Source organism: Spinacia oleracea, chromosome 1, assembly GCF_020520425.1.
Source record: "Spinacia oleracea cultivar Varoflay chromosome 1, BTI_SOV_V1, whole genome shotgun sequence".
Taxonomy (NCBI): domain Eukaryota; kingdom Viridiplantae; phylum Streptophyta; class Magnoliopsida; order Caryophyllales; family Amaranthaceae; genus Spinacia; species Spinacia oleracea.
The window spans coordinates 65,001,130-65,023,625 of record NC_079487.1 but is presented as its reverse complement, the minus strand read 5'-3'; the positions used below and the strand labels follow the sequence as shown (position 1 = coordinate 65,023,625).

Here is a 22,496-nt window from a genome sequence, read left to right as displayed (position 1 = left end):
CAACCAATTTGCATAAATGTTAAAGCCTATAGAATAACGAGAATAAGAAATAGAGTCCCTTATTGAAATTTAATTACTTGCAATCCAAGTCGAAAGAAAAATTTAAGTCAAAGGAAGAATCCAAGTCATCAAGATGCCAAATCGAGCATACATCGAAAAATAATAAGGGCACGTACCCTTGCCAGAAGGAGCACTCACACTCCTAGGCACTTAGCCAAGACTCAAAAGATTGCTTTGCCTCAATTGAATGGGGGCTAGCGCAAGCATCCATGACCTCTAAAGTACTCGACTTGACCCTCCCTAAAGCGAACTAACTCACTTAAAGACCTTCTTTCACCACTAGACACAGTCATAATCGCCAACAAGTAGTAAAGGCAGTAAGCTTGCAATAAAGAGGATTGTTCTACGGCGTCGCCCCATCGTTCCTTCGAACTCAGGGCACCCGTTCATGGTAAGTCAAATGCTTGCGAATCCCCTTTGAAAAAATTCATACATTGTCAATAGGACTTGGCACTTAACCAAGGCTCACCCTACTCAGACATATGACACGGGCATCTAAAATCGAAATCTCAAAGCATCATTAATGGGAAGAAATAATAGCAGCTGGGGGCTAAAAATTGAAATGAAAGAGCTAGGGAAAGAACTAAGTATACCTTGACCTTTTGTGCAGACATACACCGAGTAAATCTAAGTCAATTTGAAAACGGTTTATATTCCCGCAATTATGGAAAAGATGGCCCTAAAAGCCTAAAAGCATATGCCAAACGGGCACAAGTAATATCTTGACACCTGCACCCTGGCTTCTAGCAAATCCTTAGACAGCATTCCAAAAATCGTAACAGTATTTCGATTCACTCTTATAATCCTGTACGAACCTTTCTATAAGTCAACTTACCTAGGACACCTCGGGTTATACACAGTAGGACTCGGATTTTAAATAATTTTCAAATGGTTTTCAAATACTTCTTCGAACATAATAAAGTGTCGTTGGTTTAAGCTAAGTATGCGTTTATCTCGATGTTGCAAGTGAGCGAAAAAAATTTCTAAATATGATTATGGGTAAAGAAAGGCACCTAGCTTTTAGTCAAGGCACATTTCAACATGTGACTACCTTCACCATGGCAATGTCGCACAATACGACATTTACAGGAAAAGTAGCAAATCACTACTCGAACGTACCTCGCACTAAACGAGTCTGGTTCAAACTATTCATGATCCATGTCGCCATGAATGCATAAAAACGTATGCCAAGCATTATAGCACCAAGCCAATGCCGTAGCTACAATTGGGGGCTTGAGAAAAACACTCTAAAAATGCTCGAAATGACGATTTTATCGCAAATTCTCGACGCTAATGCTATACATACATCATAGGGGCACAATCCTAAGGTTTGATCGTGTAAAACGAACCTTAGAATGGCTACAACCCCTCCCAAATTCTAAGCGTTACTTAGAATATATAAAGTCACCCCACTAACAAGGGTAACTGAAAATCGCGAGTCACCAAAACTCCGATCAAACTACTGCACATAACGCTCGCCCTACAAGCGCCCGTTACACAGTCTACGCCGTTCCAAAGCAAAAGCGAAAGAAAAATCAAGGATAAACAAAAAAAAAAGGGAACATCTATGAATCCTCGCATCGAACGAAGTAATAAGCCGTGCACACCCACGCAGAAGGTGCTACACTTGTTCGAGGACCCGAACGAGGCGTGATGAAGTACCCCAATGCAAAAAATAATAATGATATCCCAACACCTGGAGGAATGTTCTAAGACACGTCGTTAGGCCACACAAGCCTACGTCGCACCATAAGTTCAACCGTCCCACGGTACAAGTCTAAAAAAGTGGAAGGCATATCGCACTAATGCGGGCACGACCAAGAGCATGTGTAAAAGAGGCAAAGACTACTTATTCAAAATGCAAGCCCCACGACTCCTACAATAAGGATTAAAGGTAGTGAAATATTACCACTGTAAAGGATAGTTCGCACCTACACGAGCGGAACCCCAAGGCATCTTTCTCGAAAGAACCTACCAAAATCGTACGCCAAAAGGAAGCATCCCAACATGCATACTTGGGGGCTCCAAGCTACGAAACAACCATAGAAAAATAAAAAAAATCTCGAAGCAAATGTTTGAACAATCGAAAGGGCACGATGTTTTAGCCCACCTCGTGAATGGGCCTGAGCCCTATCAAGCTTCTAAGCAAACTATTCAAAATCAGTCATTGCTCAAAAAAAAAATGATTCAAACAAATTGATTAATGGACCACACACAACGGCCATTCTATGAACGCTCGTTCGCACATACATATCATCTTTTCTAAGTATCGAACATTTACGAACGCGTTCAAAAGAAGAAAAAAAAAAGAAAGAAAACAAACGAACGAACAAGAGGCCAACTGTGTCATCAAGAAACCTCGCCAGAAATTATTTTCAGCGCCCAGCGTCGGGCGCTGAAATCTTTATCGCCCAGGCATGGGCGCCGAAAATGATCCCAGACCCAAAAAAAACAGCTCTGACTTCTATAGGGCCCTGCCATATTCATTCGACTTGAAAATTGCCGATTTCTTTACTGAAAGTCGCACCTCACGACTTTGTTAAGAGTAGCACACCACTACAAAGATCGCTCGCACTTACGAGCACAATCCCAAACACGATCAAGGACATTACAGAATGCGTATCCCCAAGGAACCTCTTTGACAAGAAATGACCGTCAAGCACGAGTGCTTGGGGGCTCGAAGGAAAATATATATTATGCAAAGTTAAAACAATATTCCCAGACTACGCTGTACGAAGTCCCATGTTTGGATGTCTCAAAAAAATAAAACCGGATTACGACCTCAAGACAAAGGTCGTCGTTGATACTTATACATAGTCCCCTAATCAAGGACCCCGGTAATGGACGAATTGAGCCATAAAGACTAGCTCAAAACCATGAAAGAAGATGACCACAAGACAATGGTCCGTTCAAGCACGTTGTCAACCCACATTCAGGTTACAACTAAATCCGAGCATCCCTCGAAAGAATTCTCTCTTGCAAGAATAAATAAACGAAATTCTCAAAAGAAATCACGACTTGCCCACCTCAATCGGGCAAGATCGCGCCACGAACCACGCGAGTCCCAAATCAAAAAGACGAATTCAGGTTCGCTCACCTCCAGCGAGCGGGGCGTCCACCCTTAGCGGACAGGGCTCGCCCACCTTCAGCGGGCGGGGTCTGCGTCACTAGCCGCGCAGGTCCTCAGTTTTCGAAAAATATAATCTTCAAAAGACAAAATGAAACAGGCTCGCCATCTTCAGCCAGCGGGGCCTACGTCACAAACCACGTAGGTCCTTATTTTTAAAAAGCACAAACAAATTTCAAAATAGATTCGTCCACTACTATCGGACGGGGTGTCCACCCTTAGCGGACAGGTTCGCCATCTTTAGCCGGCGGGGTCTACGTCACAAACCACGTAGGTCCTTATTTTCAAAAAGCACAAACAAATTTCAAAATAGATTCGTCCACTTCTATCGGACGGGGTGTCCACCCTTAGCGGACAGGTTCGCCATCTTTAGCCGGCGGGGTCTACGTCACAAGCCGCGTAGGTCCTTATTTTCAAATTTCAAAAACAGATTAGTCCACTTCTATCGGACAGGGTATCCACCCTTAGCGGACAGGCTCGCCATCTTTAGCCAGTGGGGTTTGCGTCACAAGCCGCGCAGGTCCTTAGTCGCTGCAGCGATAACTTTTTCTGGTTTTCCCTTTTCCAAAAATTAAAAGGATTGGTTTTCCGTTTTTCCAAAAAAGAACGATGTGCTGGATTTTCCTTCGTTTTACGTCCCATAAAACAAGGGGGTTTTCTCGTTTAGCTAGCCCTGAAAATGAGAATCTTTAAAAACGTTTTTACCTCGTGGTTGGGCTTGGCCAGGCCAAATTACACTTTATAGCTTTGATTTCGAAAACATCTGTAGCTACTCCCAATGACAAAGTGAGGGAGTTTCTACGCATCTTTAGATACTTCCAATGACAAAGTGAGGGAGTTGTTATACTATCCGTTGACAAATCCCAATGACACGTGAGGGATATGTCGACACTTCAAGTGATGACCCTTAAGTCAAATGTTATCACTCGGGGGCTCGTGATACCCTCGCAAAAACAGGTCACCATGACTTGTGTGACGCACTCCGTCTAATACTTTGACCATCGTCTTACTCCAAGACTCTGTCAAAGTGGGGGCTAACTGTAGACACCTACTTTTGTCCCAATTCCCGAAAGGGAAGGTTCGATGATGAGAACATAAATATCCACTTGACAACGCATCTCCTATAAAATAACGAATCTTAATCACCCTTTTCATTTCACCCGAAACCTGCTATTTATAGAAACCTGCTATTTATGGAAACCTGCTAAAAATAGAAACTGTCGTAATGGGCAGTTGTTAAAAGTGGCAAGTCATAAAAGATAGAAACCTGTCAGAATTAGATGTTGCACTCCAACATAAATCCTAAATGAGATAGAAGTTGCGAGAGGATCCTATTCCTAATACAATTCGAAAATAAGAGTTACGTATTAAATTAAAATCCTAACGAGCCTTGAGTTCGTAACGGGCCCAAACGCATTCCGTCATAAAGTTAATACGCACTAAAAGACTCGATTAAGTCTCATACACTCCGGATTCTAAGAGTCCGAATCTGACAAAGAAACGGCCCAGACCCTATTTTCAACGCCTGGCTCTGGGCGCCGAAATCTTCGGCGCCCAGCCCTGGGCGCTGAAATTACCTGGGACGTATTCTTTCCTAACTCCTCGTGGATTAGAGTTCTACAATTCTATCTTTCCACGTACTCTTTTCTATAAATATGGCCCCAAGTTCGACGTGAAAACACAACACACAATTCATTTTCTGAGTATTGACTCCAACCCCTAAGCCTAAGCCTCACGCTGCGAAATTGATCACGCGTTCTGTCGCAATCGATCCAAAAATCGAACATAACGTATCCTGTCCCATAGTTTGAGATTCGTTAAATAAAAGGAGAAATAGCAAAGTCAAAGTGGTTAGTTTTCTGAGAACCGTGACGCACCTCTCAAGGGTGCGTCGTAATGTGTCCATTTTCCATGATTTAATCGCTTTCCTCGCCCGTTTATGAACTGTTAAACTAATCAAATCTGATTGTTCTACCACGCCTAATAAAGATAATATCTTGGGAAATTGGATTATCATGCTAGGTCCCTTAAAACAATCTAAATCAGATAATCGCGATCGGTCTAGTATTATATGTTGCATATTTTTAAAATCAACTCAGATTAGTTTAATAGTTAACGCATGTCCCTTCAATTATTTATGCTGAGCTAGTAAGGATATCCTGCCTCTGGAGTTATCGAAGAGCGAGTACTCCTCTCGGTAGTTACAGTCCCTCGAACCCTCAATCTCTACCTTGCGGGTGTATGTTGAGAGATCCCCACACCAGGGATCACAAGGGAACCTACGGCCGTTGTGGTCAAACATAATTGCACTCCTTTTATGTCACGATAACCGGGTTTTGTCAGTTTTTCTCATTGTCGTTAAAAAGTGAATGGCGACTCCTAAATTACTAGTCAATTGGGTGTAAACTCACAGGAAATCCAATTACACTTGATTTGACAAAAAAGAAGCGTCACACCCACGAGGGACGAGGTCACGCATTAGCCTCGCGCTTTTTCGACCCCCTCACACTATGAATGAAAGTGAGTATTCATAGATTGCGAGACTGGATTGTCCTCCTATCTTTGATAGGATATGGTGTTGTTGTGTAACAAGGCCTCTCAGAGAGTTAGATACCGTGAAAATGCATGGCCGTGCTCAGAAAGGTTAAGGCTTAACCTTATATAAAAGTTTAACAGTTGAACTCAGTAATCCGAGAAACACTTCTGGACCTAATAAGGATGGCTTAGATCATACCTTATGTTCATCAAGTACCACTAAGCGACAAAGGAATGTGAATTCACACTTGTCTTTCTGAATGACAAGTGAGAGACTGAAGGAAATGTGTCCTTCATCCAACGTGCATTAGTCTAATACCAATGGTTCAACATTAATTACGATCAATTAATTCAGTTAGATCAAGTGATCGGAATAGCTGGCTGGAGCAATGCTTCCGCTTAGTGAGTTCTAATTCTAATTAGGCTCACATCTTACTCTTGATTGAACCTATAAGGTCACACCATTGGCATGTAACAGGCCATCGGATTAAATGAATAGAAAATTCATTTAATAGCTTTTTTTGGAAATTAGTTCGGAAAACATAATTTTACGATTTAACGTTGGATCGTGAAATCATATATCGTGTTGCATTTATTCGTAAGCTAGGCAAAATGAAAAATCGTATCATACCATAATGGATCGTCAAGTACGAAACGATAAATGAATTATCAAATGATAATTTAATACGCAAACACAAAAGCAATCCAACGAGCAAGGCACACAAAGGCACCAATCCCATGGCCTTGTTGCCTTGGCTACGCGCGCAAGGAAGCCACAACAACAGCAACAGCAACAGCAACAGCAACGGCCCAAGGCCCGTTGCACCCTGGCTGTGTGAGTGTGTGTGTCAGCGTGGTCATGGGCCTTGCTGGCCGGTCGAGCTCCTTGCTTGGCCGGTTGGCTTGGACCATGTGATATGATATTATAATATCCTATTCCACATGTTTTCCTAACCTAATGCAATCATAATATTTTAACCTAAGGCAAGTGAGAAAGCCTAATTCTCTATGTGCCTCCATTAGAGTGTTCATCCCAAAAAGATAATCTATCTTGAAGGAGGTCTAAGCCATCAATATCAAGACGGATCTGAACGTGTCGGTGAACCAAGTAGAGGAACGACATTTGGAGTTCTTGTTCGTGTTCATGTTCGTTGAAATATTGGAAAACACGCTACAAACGTAAGTAATGCTCGATCTGTACTTTATACATGCTTCTTGGCTTTGGGTTTTTTTGCTCTCATGTTATGTATTTAACTGTAAACCCCTACATGCACATCTAGACATGTCAAAAGGGTCGGTCGGGTTGGGTTGTAAAAAATTATTTTTGGGTTCAGGTAGAATCGGGTCGGTCACTTTCGGGTTCGGGTTTACAAATGCTTGTTCAAGACCCAGAACGTTAGGGTTGGGGTCGACCCAAAGGGTTGAGAGATTTTAAAACAGACATTTTCATTAATTTAGTCGATAATTAAATATACAAAATATGGACACAAATTAACAAATTTTCCTACACAAGTTTATATTTAGTTAAATTCAACCATAAAATGGCGTATAATTCAAATTAAAATCATATTACACACAACAGTAGTAAAAGCAACGTGTTTATTATGCTTAATTTTTCTCATAATCTCATTTATTAATATAAATACAATGATTTTCAATCGGTCGGGTCCAAAACGGGTTCATTCGGGTTTTGACCCATTATATTTTGGGTTGTTCGGGTTCGGATAAAATCGGGTTCCGGGTCACAAAATCTTGTTCAAGACCCAGTATTTTCGGCTCGTGTTCGGGTCAGTTTTTGGATTGGGTTGATTTTTGACAGGTCTATGCACATCAAACCGATGTGCATCGCAATCCAAATTAGAAGAACATGTGAAGCAATACATTAACTGAATTTATTCTCGGAAAATTCGGTAATATTAATTCAATCTTTGACCGATTTTCTTTTATTAAGTCCACCTACGACATATTTTTTTTAATAATCCCACATTTACTACACAAAGACTTTTATTGAGCTCAACAGGTCATAAACCTGTTATGGGCGGTAATATATCCCTACGTGGCAGTACTCTCTCTCTCTCTCTCTCTCTCTCTCTCTCTCTCTCTCTCAACTCTTTCTCTCTCTCTGTCTTTTCCCTCGATATATTCAATCATCTCTCTCTCTCTCTCTCTCTCTCTCTCTCTCTCTCTCTCTCTCTCTCTCAGCCCTCTCTCTCTCTCTCTCTCTCTCTCAGTCTTTTCTCCCTCGATATATTCAGTCATCAATTCATCACCATCTCGTTGACTTTTTCACCGGTTACCGGTCTTAAGCCAATAAAATTCGTTGGGTAGTAAAAGTTGGATTATTAAAAAACATTCGTGGGATTAATAAAATAAATCGACCAAATGATGGATTAATATTACCAAATTTTCCTATATTCTCTTTCTTTTGTTGATCTGTTTCTCTTGGGTAATTCACGAGCATGCGCGTTTTTCCAAGAGATTGAAAATTAATTACAAAGGTAAATTATTACGTATTTTCATAACAATTTTGAAAACGAAACACAAAACGATCGTTTTTTGTTTCCAGTTTTCTGTTTTTTACAAAACTAAAAACCAAAATATGAAAACCACAAAAAGTAGTTTCCAGTTTTTTGTTGTCGGTTTTCAAAATCAACATGATTATTATAAGTATGACAAATTTTCAGTTCATGATTCAATCTAAATCATATGACTTTCAAAACAAAAAAAAAACAAAAACTCGAAACTACAATGATACCGAACGAGCCCTTAGTTTAAACCTGTATTGCAGGGACAAATATGTGCAACATTTTCTTTTGGGTAAGGATAAGGGGCATCCTAGGAAGGTGGAGATAGGGGGAGGGAATTTGAACCTGAGACTTACCGTACACAGGCCATAAATCTTAACTACTAAGGCCAACGCCTCATTGGTAGGAGAATGAAACACTAAAACTAAGAAAAATCCATGTGAGTTAGGGTTAGCAGGAAGTTCGCACACTTGTGCAAGTTTTTTTCCTCTAATACTACTTGTCAATCCGAAGGGGGATAATACCCTTGAATATATTAGATGTCGGGTACACGGTGCATCCTCTCATGTTTTCCCCTTACACGTGAGGAGAAAATGAGAGGGACCATTTATGGGTATAAAATACCTTTGGATGCACGATGCACCCAGGTGCACCTAATAATTTTCAATAATACCCTGCTTATCGATACTAGGAATGTTATTCCTTCTTACTTCTTACATAAAACATTCACTTATCAGAATTCTTGAAAATCCGCTCACTAAACAATATTCTACCAGCCTGAACCTTGGTTCCTTTTCGCGAGCCGAATTCTAATTCGAGACATGATCCTAACATGATCTTTTCATTCAAAAGTTGGTTGAATAGAATTGAGAAAATTAAATTTGGAAATGTTTTGTAGTCAATAAATCTACTAAAAACTCTAATTCTTATATTATTTTCTAAATATGAGTTTTTGCAAATAACTCCGGGGACAAAGGGGTATTAGCTATGTACATAATCAATTATCAAGTACTCTAAAACAATCACAGAGTACGGCTTGTGTTTCCTTAACTAATCAGAACTTAAATACATATGAAATACTCCGTGTATCATTATAACACAAATCATGCCTGCAATACCAGAAGAAGCTATATAATGAAAAGAACAAAATATCCTGGAACTGTGTCTGTGAAATACAAGTAAAATAATTAAGAAATCAGGTGTCCTGCTGGATTTCTGTTCCATGACAAATACGATGGATCACCAATTTCCCTGCATTATCGAAAATCCAAGCATTCTATAAGAATCAAACTTTGTTAAAATTGCAGTATGTATAAATCAGAATGGAAACAAGTTTATAAACAATCGATGACTGACCTTGGCTTGAGGATGTAAACCAGTATGAATCCGACTGCAAAGGTTAAGGATAGGCCACCAACTGTGAGATATCCGACACCAAGGAATTCGTTTTTCCCGCCAATCCAACTTGTCGTAGAAAGGACCAAACTCTTTTTTCCCCCAAAACTATATGTATTGTAATTATTTTGTATAATGATTGATATCTTCTGATTCGCATGCAGGTCTTGTTCTATCTTCCCATATAACTTCCTAAAAGTTGGAAGTGCTGCAGTTCGCATCCACACAATTAGATCCTCTTGTTCACTAAGCTGGATGACAGGAACAACAAATATGGTTGTATTAGTAAGATCATTACAATACTTTTGCCTACAACATAATGGGGAACAAGCACTATGATAAGATAATCCTGTAAATATGTAAGAGAAGATTAGAAAAATTAGAGTATTATCAGAATCAACATTACAGGCATGCTGGAATTAAGTTGGGCTCCCCCAATAAGGCTTCCGTTCTGGAAATTTTTAGGATAAACATCAGATCCAAACTTGTGCTTACGATCACTCTCCCATGCTATATTTTTCTTGTTCACATCAAGCACCTTTGATTCAAAAGAGAACTTAAACGTATCATTGAACAGACTCCAAGCAATCAGGCCACATGGAACAATAGGAGCTTTGTCAGGGCCTACTGCTGCAGTTTCTTCTGGATCACATCCACTCGTCTTCTGTTCCCCAGCCTTGTTTCTCAATTGCTTGTCATTTCTGCTTTTTACATATCTGAAACAAAGGCTCCGTCATATCACTTCTATCAACTCTAGTCAGAATTTTTATGGATAGCCATTCAACACACTAGATTCTACCAAGTATTACGTATGTAATACAAAATTTAAATGTTGAACTTTAATTTATCTATATGACAGTTCAACTTGTTGAAATGTAGTAGAAAACTAGTAACATTAAAACAAATCAAACCAGTCCGGAAGAAAACTTATAAGAAACCTTTAATATATTAAATTCTAAATTGTAAAGCTCAGAACAAGAAACCACATATTTCCTGCTGGATTAAGGGATGGTACATGGCATTTTAGCTACTACATACACACACACAAACATGGGGTTTCTGTTACTAAGAACAAAGAGACTAGCCAATATTTTATTTTCTCTATATCATAGAAAACTTACCGACGATGGTTTTGATAGAAGTTCTCAAGCTGATAATAAATATACACAGGACTTCTCATTTGCTTTGGAACCTGAAAAATGTCAACGCTAGTACGGTTCAGAGAAAGATGATGGTAATAAACAGAAACATGAGTCTTCAAATGATTACACTGTAATGAGAAGCAATTAGGCCATTATGCAGTTCAATTATTTATTACCAAATATGGAGTACATATCAATTTGAATGATACACAAGGTTCATTAATACTCCATAGTTAAATATGATCAACACCCCTCAAATCCATGATTGACATGCTAATGGACTTTCGTCAAGTTCAAATTATGTGCCCTAAATGATCAATACCACCCTATATTTCAGTGTACCATTCTTGTAGAAGAAATTTCTGTTCACTTTTCATAATCTTGGTCATAAGTTATTCAAAGATTCAAAAATAAAGAGCGGAGTATAAGGATTCTTACACCAACAATTTGCATCAGTATTATTCATTTTGCAAACTACTATAAATTTTAATTATCAATATGCAAGCTTAAGCTGAAAGAAATTATGGATGTTAAAGAGCATGAACATCATAAAAGCACAACTTTAACTACTATATACAAATCAAAAGTTTTGACTTACAATCATACTTAATGTACATGTTTTGTTAGTGCTATCACTCTGAATATATCCAACTTTATCTTTTCTATAATCAGGAGGAATACAGTCTGCGTCATATTCCTGCACAATCTCCACAACCTGTTTCAACATAAAGGAGTCAAGTGTCATGCAACATATTGGTTCATTATATAACTTATTAATAAATCACATGGTTTGAAACATATTACGTGCTCTGATGCAGACAAAGAAACAAGTCCAACAGGAATAAAGATAATTCCGATTGCAACAAATACTGCTATAACCTGACGAAAACATTCAAGAAAAATCAAGGGAGAAAATAAGTAAATTGCAAACAAAACTTTAGACAGAGATTGTCGTTGCATTATGAAAGCTAGTTCAGTAGTTCAACTGCTAATATCTTTGGATAGCAATACCATTGCACACAAAATTCAAATATGCATTTTAACAAAATTTTCATCCAAATCTGCCGAATTTCTTTAGAAATACCATGTAAAATCTTCAAACTTAATTGGAGAAACCACAGGCAAAGCGTTGAACTTCATTATCTATAACAAACTGCGAACTTGTTTATACCATGAGGAGCCAAACTATAAAATTTTGTTTGGTAGAAGCAATTAAAATTAAATCAAAGTATCAACGTAAATTCTCAACCATGCATACTAGTATGATTATGTGAATAACCTTTGATACATACACATAAAGAAAAAGGAAACAAGAAACTAGTCTGACTCGTGGTGGGATTTGTTATACTGTTTTTCTTTTCTTCACTGTTATGTTTTATTTATGAAAATATTTTTCATGACTTAAGAGCTGCAAACCATGAGGTTTAAAGGTATATTTATGAGTTATGACTCATTAAAATATTTAGTTTGGTACTTTCTGCTTCATTCTTTTGTCGATAGTAATAAACTACTGATATTATGTAATCGCTAAAACATTAAAGACATAATGGTGACCAATAATTATGAATCGGTTGAAAGGTATATCAGGATTGCACACAAAGTAAAGAGACCAATGTAGGTCTTTCAAATAAACAGCAAAGTAAAGTACAAAGACCAACACTAGTTTCTTGTTACATACATTGTAAAGTGTACCTATTTATTTCTAATATCCATGCTTATCCTCAAATTAATAGCACAATAAGTTTTTGGTGCATTAGATGATATATATAAATTTAGTACGAAATATTATTTATCTTAATCAAATCTCCTTGAATTGTTTTGGTAACTGGCATTTGTTTCCTAAACCATACTGAATAATCTTCAACAGACACTAAATAAAAGTGCATACAAGTCTCAGTAATGTAAAAACTTATTTGTCCTAAACATGAGATTAGGAGTATATAATTCTTTTAAGAGATTTTTTAGCCTTAAGGTATACCATGTTACATATAACTATATCCCTACGTGCGGTGTTTGTGAGTGGGCGAAGACATAAATAAAAGACAGCCAATGACAATTTACCCATGGTGGTGTTAGAATTGGTTTACAAGCTGGAAGCTCTTGTTGGGTGAACCTAGAATCTGCAACAAATAGCACACAATAAGCAATGAACAGATCATGGTTCACCCTTAACTTTATACCGAGAAAGTATATTTAGAAACTTCACCGCAAAGCAAAAAATACAATTATATATGTGTATTAACATGTATGTATGCATGCGTATATAATGATGGATAGTTACTTAAGATTTAATTATGTAAACAACCTTCTTCGATGTCACATAACTAGTTCAAATTACACTATCGACGTGAACATCAATCCCGATTTCCGAACAAATGTATATATCTGAGTAAGTGAGTTCTGACAGATTACAGTTAGCAATTCCTTTAGCTTACAAAAATAATAATTAATGAAACTCTTAATAAAAAAATAAAGAATATTTAATGAAACTCAAGAAGTCTATTAAAAGTAATGTTCACCAGGCATTTAATTTGTAATTTCACACAATTCAGGCAACTATATTGTCCATTACATTATTGAAACATCCAACCTTTTGTCCAAGGCATAGAAATGACTCGAAGGAGTGGCCAAATATATACAAGCTCTATGAGCACAAAGATTGTGTAGAAGCACCACATAACCTCTCTTTCCCAACGAATAAATAATTATGGAAAGTTGGGTGAGGCGCTTGATTTTTCTTGATGATGGTAGCATTCAAGTTAATAACAAATATGTTATACAATTTACAATTAGGTTTAGCAATTATCACTTGGGTGCAAATGATCCAAACAATTGATGTACATGCTTCTTTCTCACTGAGAGAACTGTCAAAATGGAAGTTATATCCTCCATTTAAAAAACCAGATTTTTTTATATCGATACGAATAACCTCCAAAAAGGAATCCTTAGACAGTATTAAGTACCATCGAGCTAGAGTTCCCGTTTATGTTATATTGGATGGATTGATAAAAACCTCAGTTCCTTCACCATATATAACTTTAGAGACATTGATACAGAGAAGTTTAGTTAAAAGTTTCTTCCTCATTTGAAGATTTTTTTTATAATCTCTCCTCGTGAATTATCATAAAGAAAGATGTCATTCTTATTGATAGTTTGATATCTTCTCAAACACCCCTACCACTAAATATTATGAAATACGATCATAAGATGTTAAATCCTCATCATTTTGGTGACATCAATACCCCTTCTCAGCTAATCTTCACATACATATTGGGTTTTAGGTAGGGTTAATGGGTTATCAAGATGATAGCATAATTAAGTAGCATGGGTACGTACCTCTCACTTCTAATTAATGGTTCTACAACAGAATAAGAATGTAATGAACTCCATAACTCAAAATTTTAACCATCCAGAAATAAAAAATGTAGCATTTGATCCAAAGTCTGTAAATCAAAGTAGTCCCATGTAGTTAGAAACAATATTCTTACCGTTACTCAATGAAGGAATCCTTATACAGTATTAAGTACCATTGAGCTAGAGTTTCCATTTATGTTATATTGGATGGATTGATTAAAACCTCAGTTCCTTCACCCCACATAACTTTTGAGACATTGACACAGAGAAGTTTAGGTAAAAGTTTCTTCCTCTTTTAAAGAATTTTTTTATAATCTCTCCTTGTGAATTATCATAAAGAAAGATGTCATTCTTATTGATAGTTTGATATCTTCTCAAACTTGCCTACCACTAAATATTATGAAAGATGTTAAATCCTCATAATTTTGGTGACATCAATACCCCTTCTTAGCTACTCTTCACAAATATATTGGGTTGTATGTAGGGTTATTGGGTTATCAAGATGATAGAATAGTTAAGTAGCATGGGTACGTACCTCTCACTTCTAATTAATGGTTCTACAACAGATTAAGAATGTAATGAACTCCATGCACAAAAAATGAAAAGAACTCAAAATTTTAACCATCAAGAAATAAAAAATGTAGCATTTGATCCAAAGTCTGTAAATCAAAGTAGTCCCATGTAGTGAGAAACAATATTCTTACCGTTACTCAATGAAGGTTTTTTTCACGTGTAAATATCAACTATCTTAGTCGGTAGAGAATTGTGATTAAATTCCGTCTCCACGGAGTATATGCTAAAAAAAACAAGTTTGCTACGTATAGGAGATCTACAGGGCTCTACACAAGAACAAATCTATAACTATACCTGAAGAGAGGTCCCTAGATCTATAAATCTCACATATCGCTTTCTAGTTAAAAGTTTCCCGCTCTTTTCTCCTTTCCTAATTAAACAAAATAATTAAATTATTTGATTAATTTATGACAATAATATTTTATTGAATATATTATTACCTAGAATTAAGTATACTATATAAGGTAAATAATGAAAATTATATGGACAAGGGAATATTTTAGCTGAATAATATTACAATACAAGGTAGGTGTAGGTGAATCGCACGCATTGTAATTTATCTCCTATATTGTAATATCAATTTTTTTTACGATATTAGTTGAATAGGTACTGAATCATAATCGCAATTAGTAAAAAATTTGAATTATCCAACTAATTACAATTACAATTAACTATAAAAGGTAATTTGGATAATTAGTTGAAAATTTTAGATATCAATAATCGTAATCGTAACTAATTCAACTATTATACGATATTAGTTGAATATATTATTACAATTGTTACATTTGTAGGTATTACCAAATATATAGTTGACCCATAGCTAAGTTGTAAATAATAATATTATTCCAATATTGTACGGAGTATAGTACAAAATTTAAAAAATGAGAGATGTTATAATTAGTGTTATGTTCCCTTAATGAGCACTATATTATTAGTTTGAAAATCAATATTGTGATAATTCCAAAAATTTCTGGTATTAAAGTAAGTTGCTTATACTTTTCTAACTAACCATTCCAATAATATACCTTCAAAATATATCTAACCTATTATAACTGTATATTTTGTGCATATCTTCAAACTAATTCGAATAATTTTTTGTGCTGGAATTCATATAAAAAGGTTATTCCTTGAATTACATAATTCAAATATATATTGTAAATATAATTACAACTAATTACAAAATTGTATAGATTATACATTATTTTCCTTTATGTCATGTATATTTTATAAAAAGATCAAAATATAAAAAAAAAAATTGTACTAAATATTATCTCCTTGATCACCAATATCTAATATCAAAAGAAAAACCCAGTATCATGTGAATGCTAAATAATCTACTTTAATCACCAATATTTATTTATATATAATATTTTAAATGAAGATTTAAATCATATTGGAAATTAAAAATACTATACTTAGAAGTATCACATTAAAACCAAAAATTAAGGAGATAAAGATCGATTTTTACGGTTACTATTTGCACAATTATTAACACAAAAGTAGAAAAGTAGGTTGAGTATAAAATATGGATAAAGTAAGAGAAATGTTTAAAAAGGTGGGTGGGTGGGAAAAAAAGAATAAAGTAAGATAAAGTTAGTGGAAAATTATAAATACTGTGGGGTTAAAAGGATAAGAAAGTAAATTTTCATGTCCAAAAACAGAATAAAGCAAAGTGTAAAGGACATTATGAAATAGAGTAACGGAAAGTGAAAAGATCATTTTGAAACGAATGTAGTAACATTTAGAATAGATAAATTATAGATATATTAAACAAAGTACATGTACCTATGATCCTTCGTTCCGATCCATTTAGGATCATAACGTTAATGTTTCAATATGGTGGTATCCTTCCAGCTTAACTATTCTTTTCCAATGGGAAAGTGGTTAAATTAGGAGAGATATGAAGGACATAAAATTTATTTAAACACATCAACTAAATTTATGAACTTGTCGATGGAACAATTTAATAATACATCTATTGAGTACTCAAATTGTGGTAATCAATAAAATATGAATAAGTGACTAACGTACTAACTATAAAATAGCACTCCCTCCGTTAATTTTATTTACGATACTGTGGGATTAAGGGACAAAACTTTTCCAGAATAGGAGTGAACTAGAAGCGTAACCAACAAAAAAGAATGAAAATAAAAAGTGTAATCAACAAAGAAACAAAATTAATACAACAATCCTCATTATATTAAACTTATTTGATTTTGTACAAATTAAGTATTTGGATTTGTAAACTATGTATATTGCACGAGTACAAGTGGACATGTGCTACAACAGGGTTATGATTGGATTTAAGTGCTCGTGATGCGTGTCTCAAATTTTAAATAACGTGTTTGACAACTATTTTAAAATATATAGTAAAAATTAATGTCAATGTAAATATTTAAGTTAGACAGAAAATTATTTAATTTTGGCTGCACTTATATATTATGAAAATAATGTATAGAAATTAGGAACATGATACCCAAGGACTGATTCTTGTAGACTTGCTATATTTTTTGAATATTTATTGTTATCAAATTTTACTTTTTCACTCATCAAATATATTCAATTCTAATTATATGGTCATGTCAAAAAAAATTAAAAGTTGTCAGATAAAATATAAAGAAAAAGACAAATTTGATGAATCATACGAGACAAGTAATTGAAATTTTATGTAATTGCATCATGGATCTTGAGAGAATTCGACATGGTAGTTTATTAAATTGTAACAAAATTTATGATTAACCTCCTAATGTAGTAGCATAAAGTTTGATGTGAAACTTTGCATATTCAATGATTGGTAAATATAGAGCGTAAATTTCTTAAAACTTGTGTTGAATGAGTTGTAAATAACGAAATTTGTAATGACCAAAATAAAATCATCGTAGAGCATCTTAGAACTATTTTTTTAGCATAAATAATTAGTAAACTTTAGAAGGATATTTTCCCAAATTAACATTAGAATAGCCACTACGTGGGATGAAATCCAAAATGAGTGATCACATGAGAAAAATAATTCAATATTTTTATTACTTTAGTTCATTTAAAAGTTTTAGGATATTTTCAAACATTATTATTATATTATTTTTTTATTTCAAAAATAATTTTACAATATTAATAATCATCTACACCATCACAAAATACAGAGTATTATTTTGCCCATTTTTGGGCGTTTTCATGTATAATGCTAAGCGGCCTATTGGCTATTTCTATATAATAATTAGGCACTCATTTAAAGAGGGGTGTAGGCTAGAAATCAAAATGAGTACTGCGTATAAAATGGATTGACCATGTGAATATTTTATTTTTTTTGTTTTTAAATGAGTATGAAAAATCCAAACAAAAATATCGTAGTTGGTTAACAATAAAGGGTGCAACTATAAGTTTAGTGTTTTAATGCATGCACCAATAACAAAATCATCAAAGAGTAGTAAATGAAGATTGAATAATTAGCCAATATGATTGAAATACTGACATATATAAATCATAATATTTTTTTTGAAACCGTGCATATAAAACCTTATTAATAAGTTAAAGTACTTACCGTGCATATTGAATGATTTGTAAATATAGAGTGTAAATTTCTTAAATCTTGTGTAGAATGAGTAGTAAACTACTAAATTTTTGATTATCGAATTAAAGTTATCGTAGTGCATTTTAGAACTATTTTTTAGCACGAAATTGGTAAACTTTAGGAGAATAGTTTCCACAAATATTAGGATAACCACTACAGGAGATAAATTCCTAACAAAGTGATCACATGAGAAAATAAATTCAACATTTATTTTTTATTATTTTTGTGCATTTAAATTTTGTTGGATATTTTCAAACATTATGATTATATGTTGTTTTATTTCCAAAATAATTTTACAATATTATTAATCATCTATATCATCACAAAATAAAGAGTATTGTTTTTTCCCCCTTTTGGGATTTTTCATTGGTATAGTACTAGTAGGGGTGTAAACGAGCCGAGCCGAGCCGAGCTTTACCCTGTTCATGTTCATGTTCATTTAACTTATGCGAGCTCGATCCCGAGCTCGAGCTTTTAACCGAGCTCAAAAATCTGTTCAAGCTCGGTTCGTTTAAAAGATTTGGTGTTCGCGAACTGTTCGTGAACGGCTCATTTATTAATCGAGCCGAGTTTATAAACGAGCTTTTTTCATGAACGAGCTTTCTTAAACGAACTTCAGAGTATAACCACTTGAAAATCTAACAAATTATAATCATATCTAATAATAAAGATTAAAGTACATTACTTTATTTGATAAACAAACTAATAATTTAGAAAGAGTTAAAGAGCACTAATTTTAGCAATTAAAATTTTATTTCAAAATATTTTTATTCTATTATAGATTTCAAAAGTCAAAAACATGATTCTTATTTATATTTGAAAAACGTATATATGGTAAAATATGATACATAACATAACTAGACGAACTTGTTCACGAACATAAATGAACGAGTTGTTCATGAACATAAATGAATGAGTTGTTCATGAACTTAAATGAACGAGCAAACCTATGTTCATATTCAAGCTCGTTTATTAAGCGAGCTTCAAAAGTTGTTCAAGCTCGGCTCGTTTAATAAATGAACGAACATGAACGAGCTTTAAACGAGCCTGAGCCCGAGTAGTTTATTGACCGGCTCGGCTCATTTACACCCCTAAGTACTAGGCATCAATTGGCTCTTTATATATAATAATTAGGCACTCATTTGGAGGGGTAGAGGGGGGGGGGGGATAATTGTATGTTTTTACACAAATTATGAAAGAAATTTTGTTCCAATTCACAGGTAAGGTTATCTTAAAAATCAAAATGAATACTGCGTATAATATAAATTGACCATGTGCATATTTTATTTTTATTTTCATAAATATGAGTATGAAAAATCCAAACAAAATTATCGTATTTGGTTAACAATAAAGCTATTGCAGAGATTGTACATGTTGTAGGGAAGAGAGTAAGTAGAAAAGATGTAGGATGGACTTATAGACTATAGAATAAGTTTGTTGGTCAGGTCTGTTTGGTCCCTACAGGCTAGGTGCTACCTCAGGGATGTTGTATTTGATGATTTTTCATGTTTGGAATACATAATTTACTTTGTCAAAAAATAAAATAAAAATAATAAAGGGTGAAACTACAAGTTTAGTGTTTTAAAGCATACACCAATAATAAAACCATCAAAGGTAGAGTAGTAAATGAATATTGAATAATTAGGAAATATGGTTGAAACATTGACATATATAAATCATAATGTATTTTTAAACCGTGCAATTGCACGGGTATTATACTAGTTTATGACAAAATTACACGACATTCAATATCATTGATTGTTTATTATTTATATACTTGTATGGATTACTTAGTAACTTGTTATGTGTAGCCCTTAAAAAATTCGATCCGCCCATAAATTTCCATCACCAGAAATCTATACAACCAATTTCAAGTGAACGAAAAAAATTACATTGTCTAAACTGTATACAAATGGGTACAAAAGTTGTAAAAATTATTCCTTCTAATTAATGTTATAATCACAAAGCAAATACATCTCAATCAATAAAATTCTCAAGAAAATATTTGCGTAATTAGGAACAAACATAACCAGAAAACGCCACAACATGAAATTTTGAGTAATTATAAACAAATAAAAAAACAAAGCAGAGAAAGAAGCATACATTTAGGCCTCTTGGAGTTCTTTTTATGGGTAGAAGAGTCGGAGCCCTTATCCTTGCGACCTGTTCCAGAAGAACCCATCCTCGCCAAATTTCTGTTTATCAATATGGAAAAAAAAATTAGGAAAAATATAATAAATATACCAAAATAAAAATTGAAAATGGAATGAAAAGGAAAAATTAATTTTAGGTTACCTGCAAAATTATTAAGAATTTGAAGAGGGTTACAAAATTGAAAAAATAGGAAAGAAAGGGATCTCAAAAGGGTAGAATTTGAATATAGAAATGAATTTTTTCCAATTTTGGAGGAAGTGGCAAATGAGTAGGTGTCGCAAGCACCATGAATAAACAAAAAAGGTAGAAGTTGGTTACACAACTTAAAATCCACACAACTAACTATCCCTCCTTTTTCTCCCACCGTCTTCAATTGCTTTTTTTTGGGTTGGGACTTGGCGGTAGAGACTAGAGACTAGGGATTGCCTAAAGTCTTTGGGCGTATTCGGTGGTTGCGTTTTAGGTAGCGGTTAGTGTTTTGATCTAATTAAAATGCTATTTATAAAACTTAAAAGTGTTTAGTAAGATAGAGATTTAGGTAGTGGTTAGCGGTAGAGGTAGCTATTGGGTAGCTTTTGTTAAACGTTAAAAATAATAGCGTTTGATAAATTTATAATAAAGTTTTAAACAATATGCATATTCTCTCTGTCCCACTTTTATAGTCTTGTAATAGTATAGTACTCGTGCATGCACGATTTATAATCTAAATATATTTTTTTATGAAGTCTGGTAGACAATTATCTTCGAATAGAATTCATAGATATTCTCTAAATAAAAAATAATTAATGATGGATAAATTTTCTCATTCAGTGTAGTACTTATTCAAACAATTAAAACAAATAAGGGTAGATATATAAACTTATTTTTATTCCCGTACACCAATTGTGTCAAGCATAAAGTTATCTCACCCGCTCTTCACTTGGCTAGTGATACCAAATTTATAATCGCATAATCCTATCAACCTCATCACCCGATCAGTTAACAACTACCTATACAATTTACTTTATCTAGTTAGAGAAGACTTTAAGGCGGGGCAGGGCCTGCACATCGCACCCGCGTACAATTGTCATCTTCATCCCCTCCATTCCCAATAAGAATGATACACACCCCTCCCAATCCCCGTCTCGAGAGGTACATAACAAAATTCATCCCCTCTTCATCACCTCTCCTTCCGTGTGTCCACACCCACCATAAATTCCCCACCCCCTAGACCCGTACTTTATTTTTCGTAAAAGAGTTTTGAATTTTAAAAATCTATTAGAGAGCCTCTGACAATTCATTTATTTTATTAGTGTTATTGAGTAAATAAACAAAACATTATACTCGCTCCGTCACTTAATACTCTCCCCGTTTTGACCGGCACATAGTTTTAGGCAATTTAATTGACTTATTAATTTATTAGGTGGTAGTTGATAGTGCAGATTTTTTTTAATATAGTTAGTGCAAAATGTGTCAAATAAAAGGATGGAAATTGGGAAATCTATTTTTATATACTAAAAGAGACACCAGGAATGACACGTGTCATTTCCTGGTGCGAATTTTTCCCGCCAATTTTTTTTTTTTACTTTTCTTAAAAGATTTTACTTTGCAGATTTTTTAAGGAAACTAAGATAAAAATGAAATAAATATACAATTGAATTACCATTGATAGAATATGCATTTATTTTGTAAATATTATATATTAATTAGATTCCTAATTAATATCCTCATAACACGCTATTTGTGAGGGGGTCGAAAAAGCGCGAGGCTAATGCGTGACCTCGTCCTCGTGGGTGTGACGATTCTTTTTATTCAATCAAGTGTAATTGGATTTCCTGTGAGTTTACACCCAATTGACTAGTAATATAGGAGTCGCCATTCAGTTTTTAACGACAATGAGAAAAACTGACAAAACCCGGTTATTGTGACATAAAGGGAGTGCAATTATGTTTGACCACGACGGCCGTAGGTTCCCTTGTAATCCCTGGTGTGGGGATCTCTCAACATACACCCGCAAGGTAGAGATTGAGGGTTCGTGGGACTGTAACTACCGAGAGGAGTACTTCGCTCGTCGATAACTCCAG

At 34.8% G+C, this 22,496-nt stretch overlaps 1 protein-coding gene across 2 annotated transcripts; it reads right to left on the bottom strand.

Moving 5' to 3' along the window:
- Positions 1–9,168: 9,168 nt before the first annotated feature.
- Positions 9,169–20,712, bottom strand: LOC110797397 (ALA-interacting subunit 1-like). Of its 2 annotated transcripts, XM_022002512.2 has the most exons (9): positions 20,575–20,712; positions 20,383–20,474; positions 12,846–12,904; positions 11,589–11,663; positions 11,383–11,499; positions 10,764–10,834; positions 10,049–10,358; positions 9,604–9,893; positions 9,172–9,498 (listed from the first exon to the last, which is right to left on the bottom strand). In XM_022002512.2, the coding sequence occupies exons 2-9, from the start codon at positions 20,459–20,461 to the stop codon at positions 9,435–9,437; spliced, it is 1,065 nt and encodes a 354-aa protein (XP_021858204.1). In that variant the 5' UTR covers positions 20,462–20,474; positions 20,575–20,712; the 3' UTR covers positions 9,172–9,434. The 2 variants fall into 2 exon arrangements, with proteins under 2 accessions (XP_056690687.1, XP_021858204.1); XM_056834709.1 differs by lacking the exon at positions 11,589–11,663 and having other exon boundaries at positions 9,169–9,498.
- Positions 20,713–22,496: the final 1,784 nt, after the last annotated feature.

What these genes read in the sequence shown, in the direction of transcription:
- LOC110797397 (XM_022002512.2), bottom strand. Translation starts at nt 20,461, where the DNA reads ATGGGTTCTTCTGGAACAGGTCGCAAGGATAAGGGCTCCGACTCTTCT. An exon ending in GAACTCCAAGAGGCCTAAAT is followed by an intron (nt 12,905 to 20,382) that starts GTATGCTTCTTT and finishes TATTTGTTGCAG; the next exon opens with ATTCTAGGTTCACCCAACAA. An exon ending in GTTTACATCCTCAAGCCAAG is followed by an intron (nt 9,499 to 9,603) that starts GTCAGTCATCGA and finishes TCGATAATGCAG; the next exon opens with GGAAATTGGTGATCCATCGT.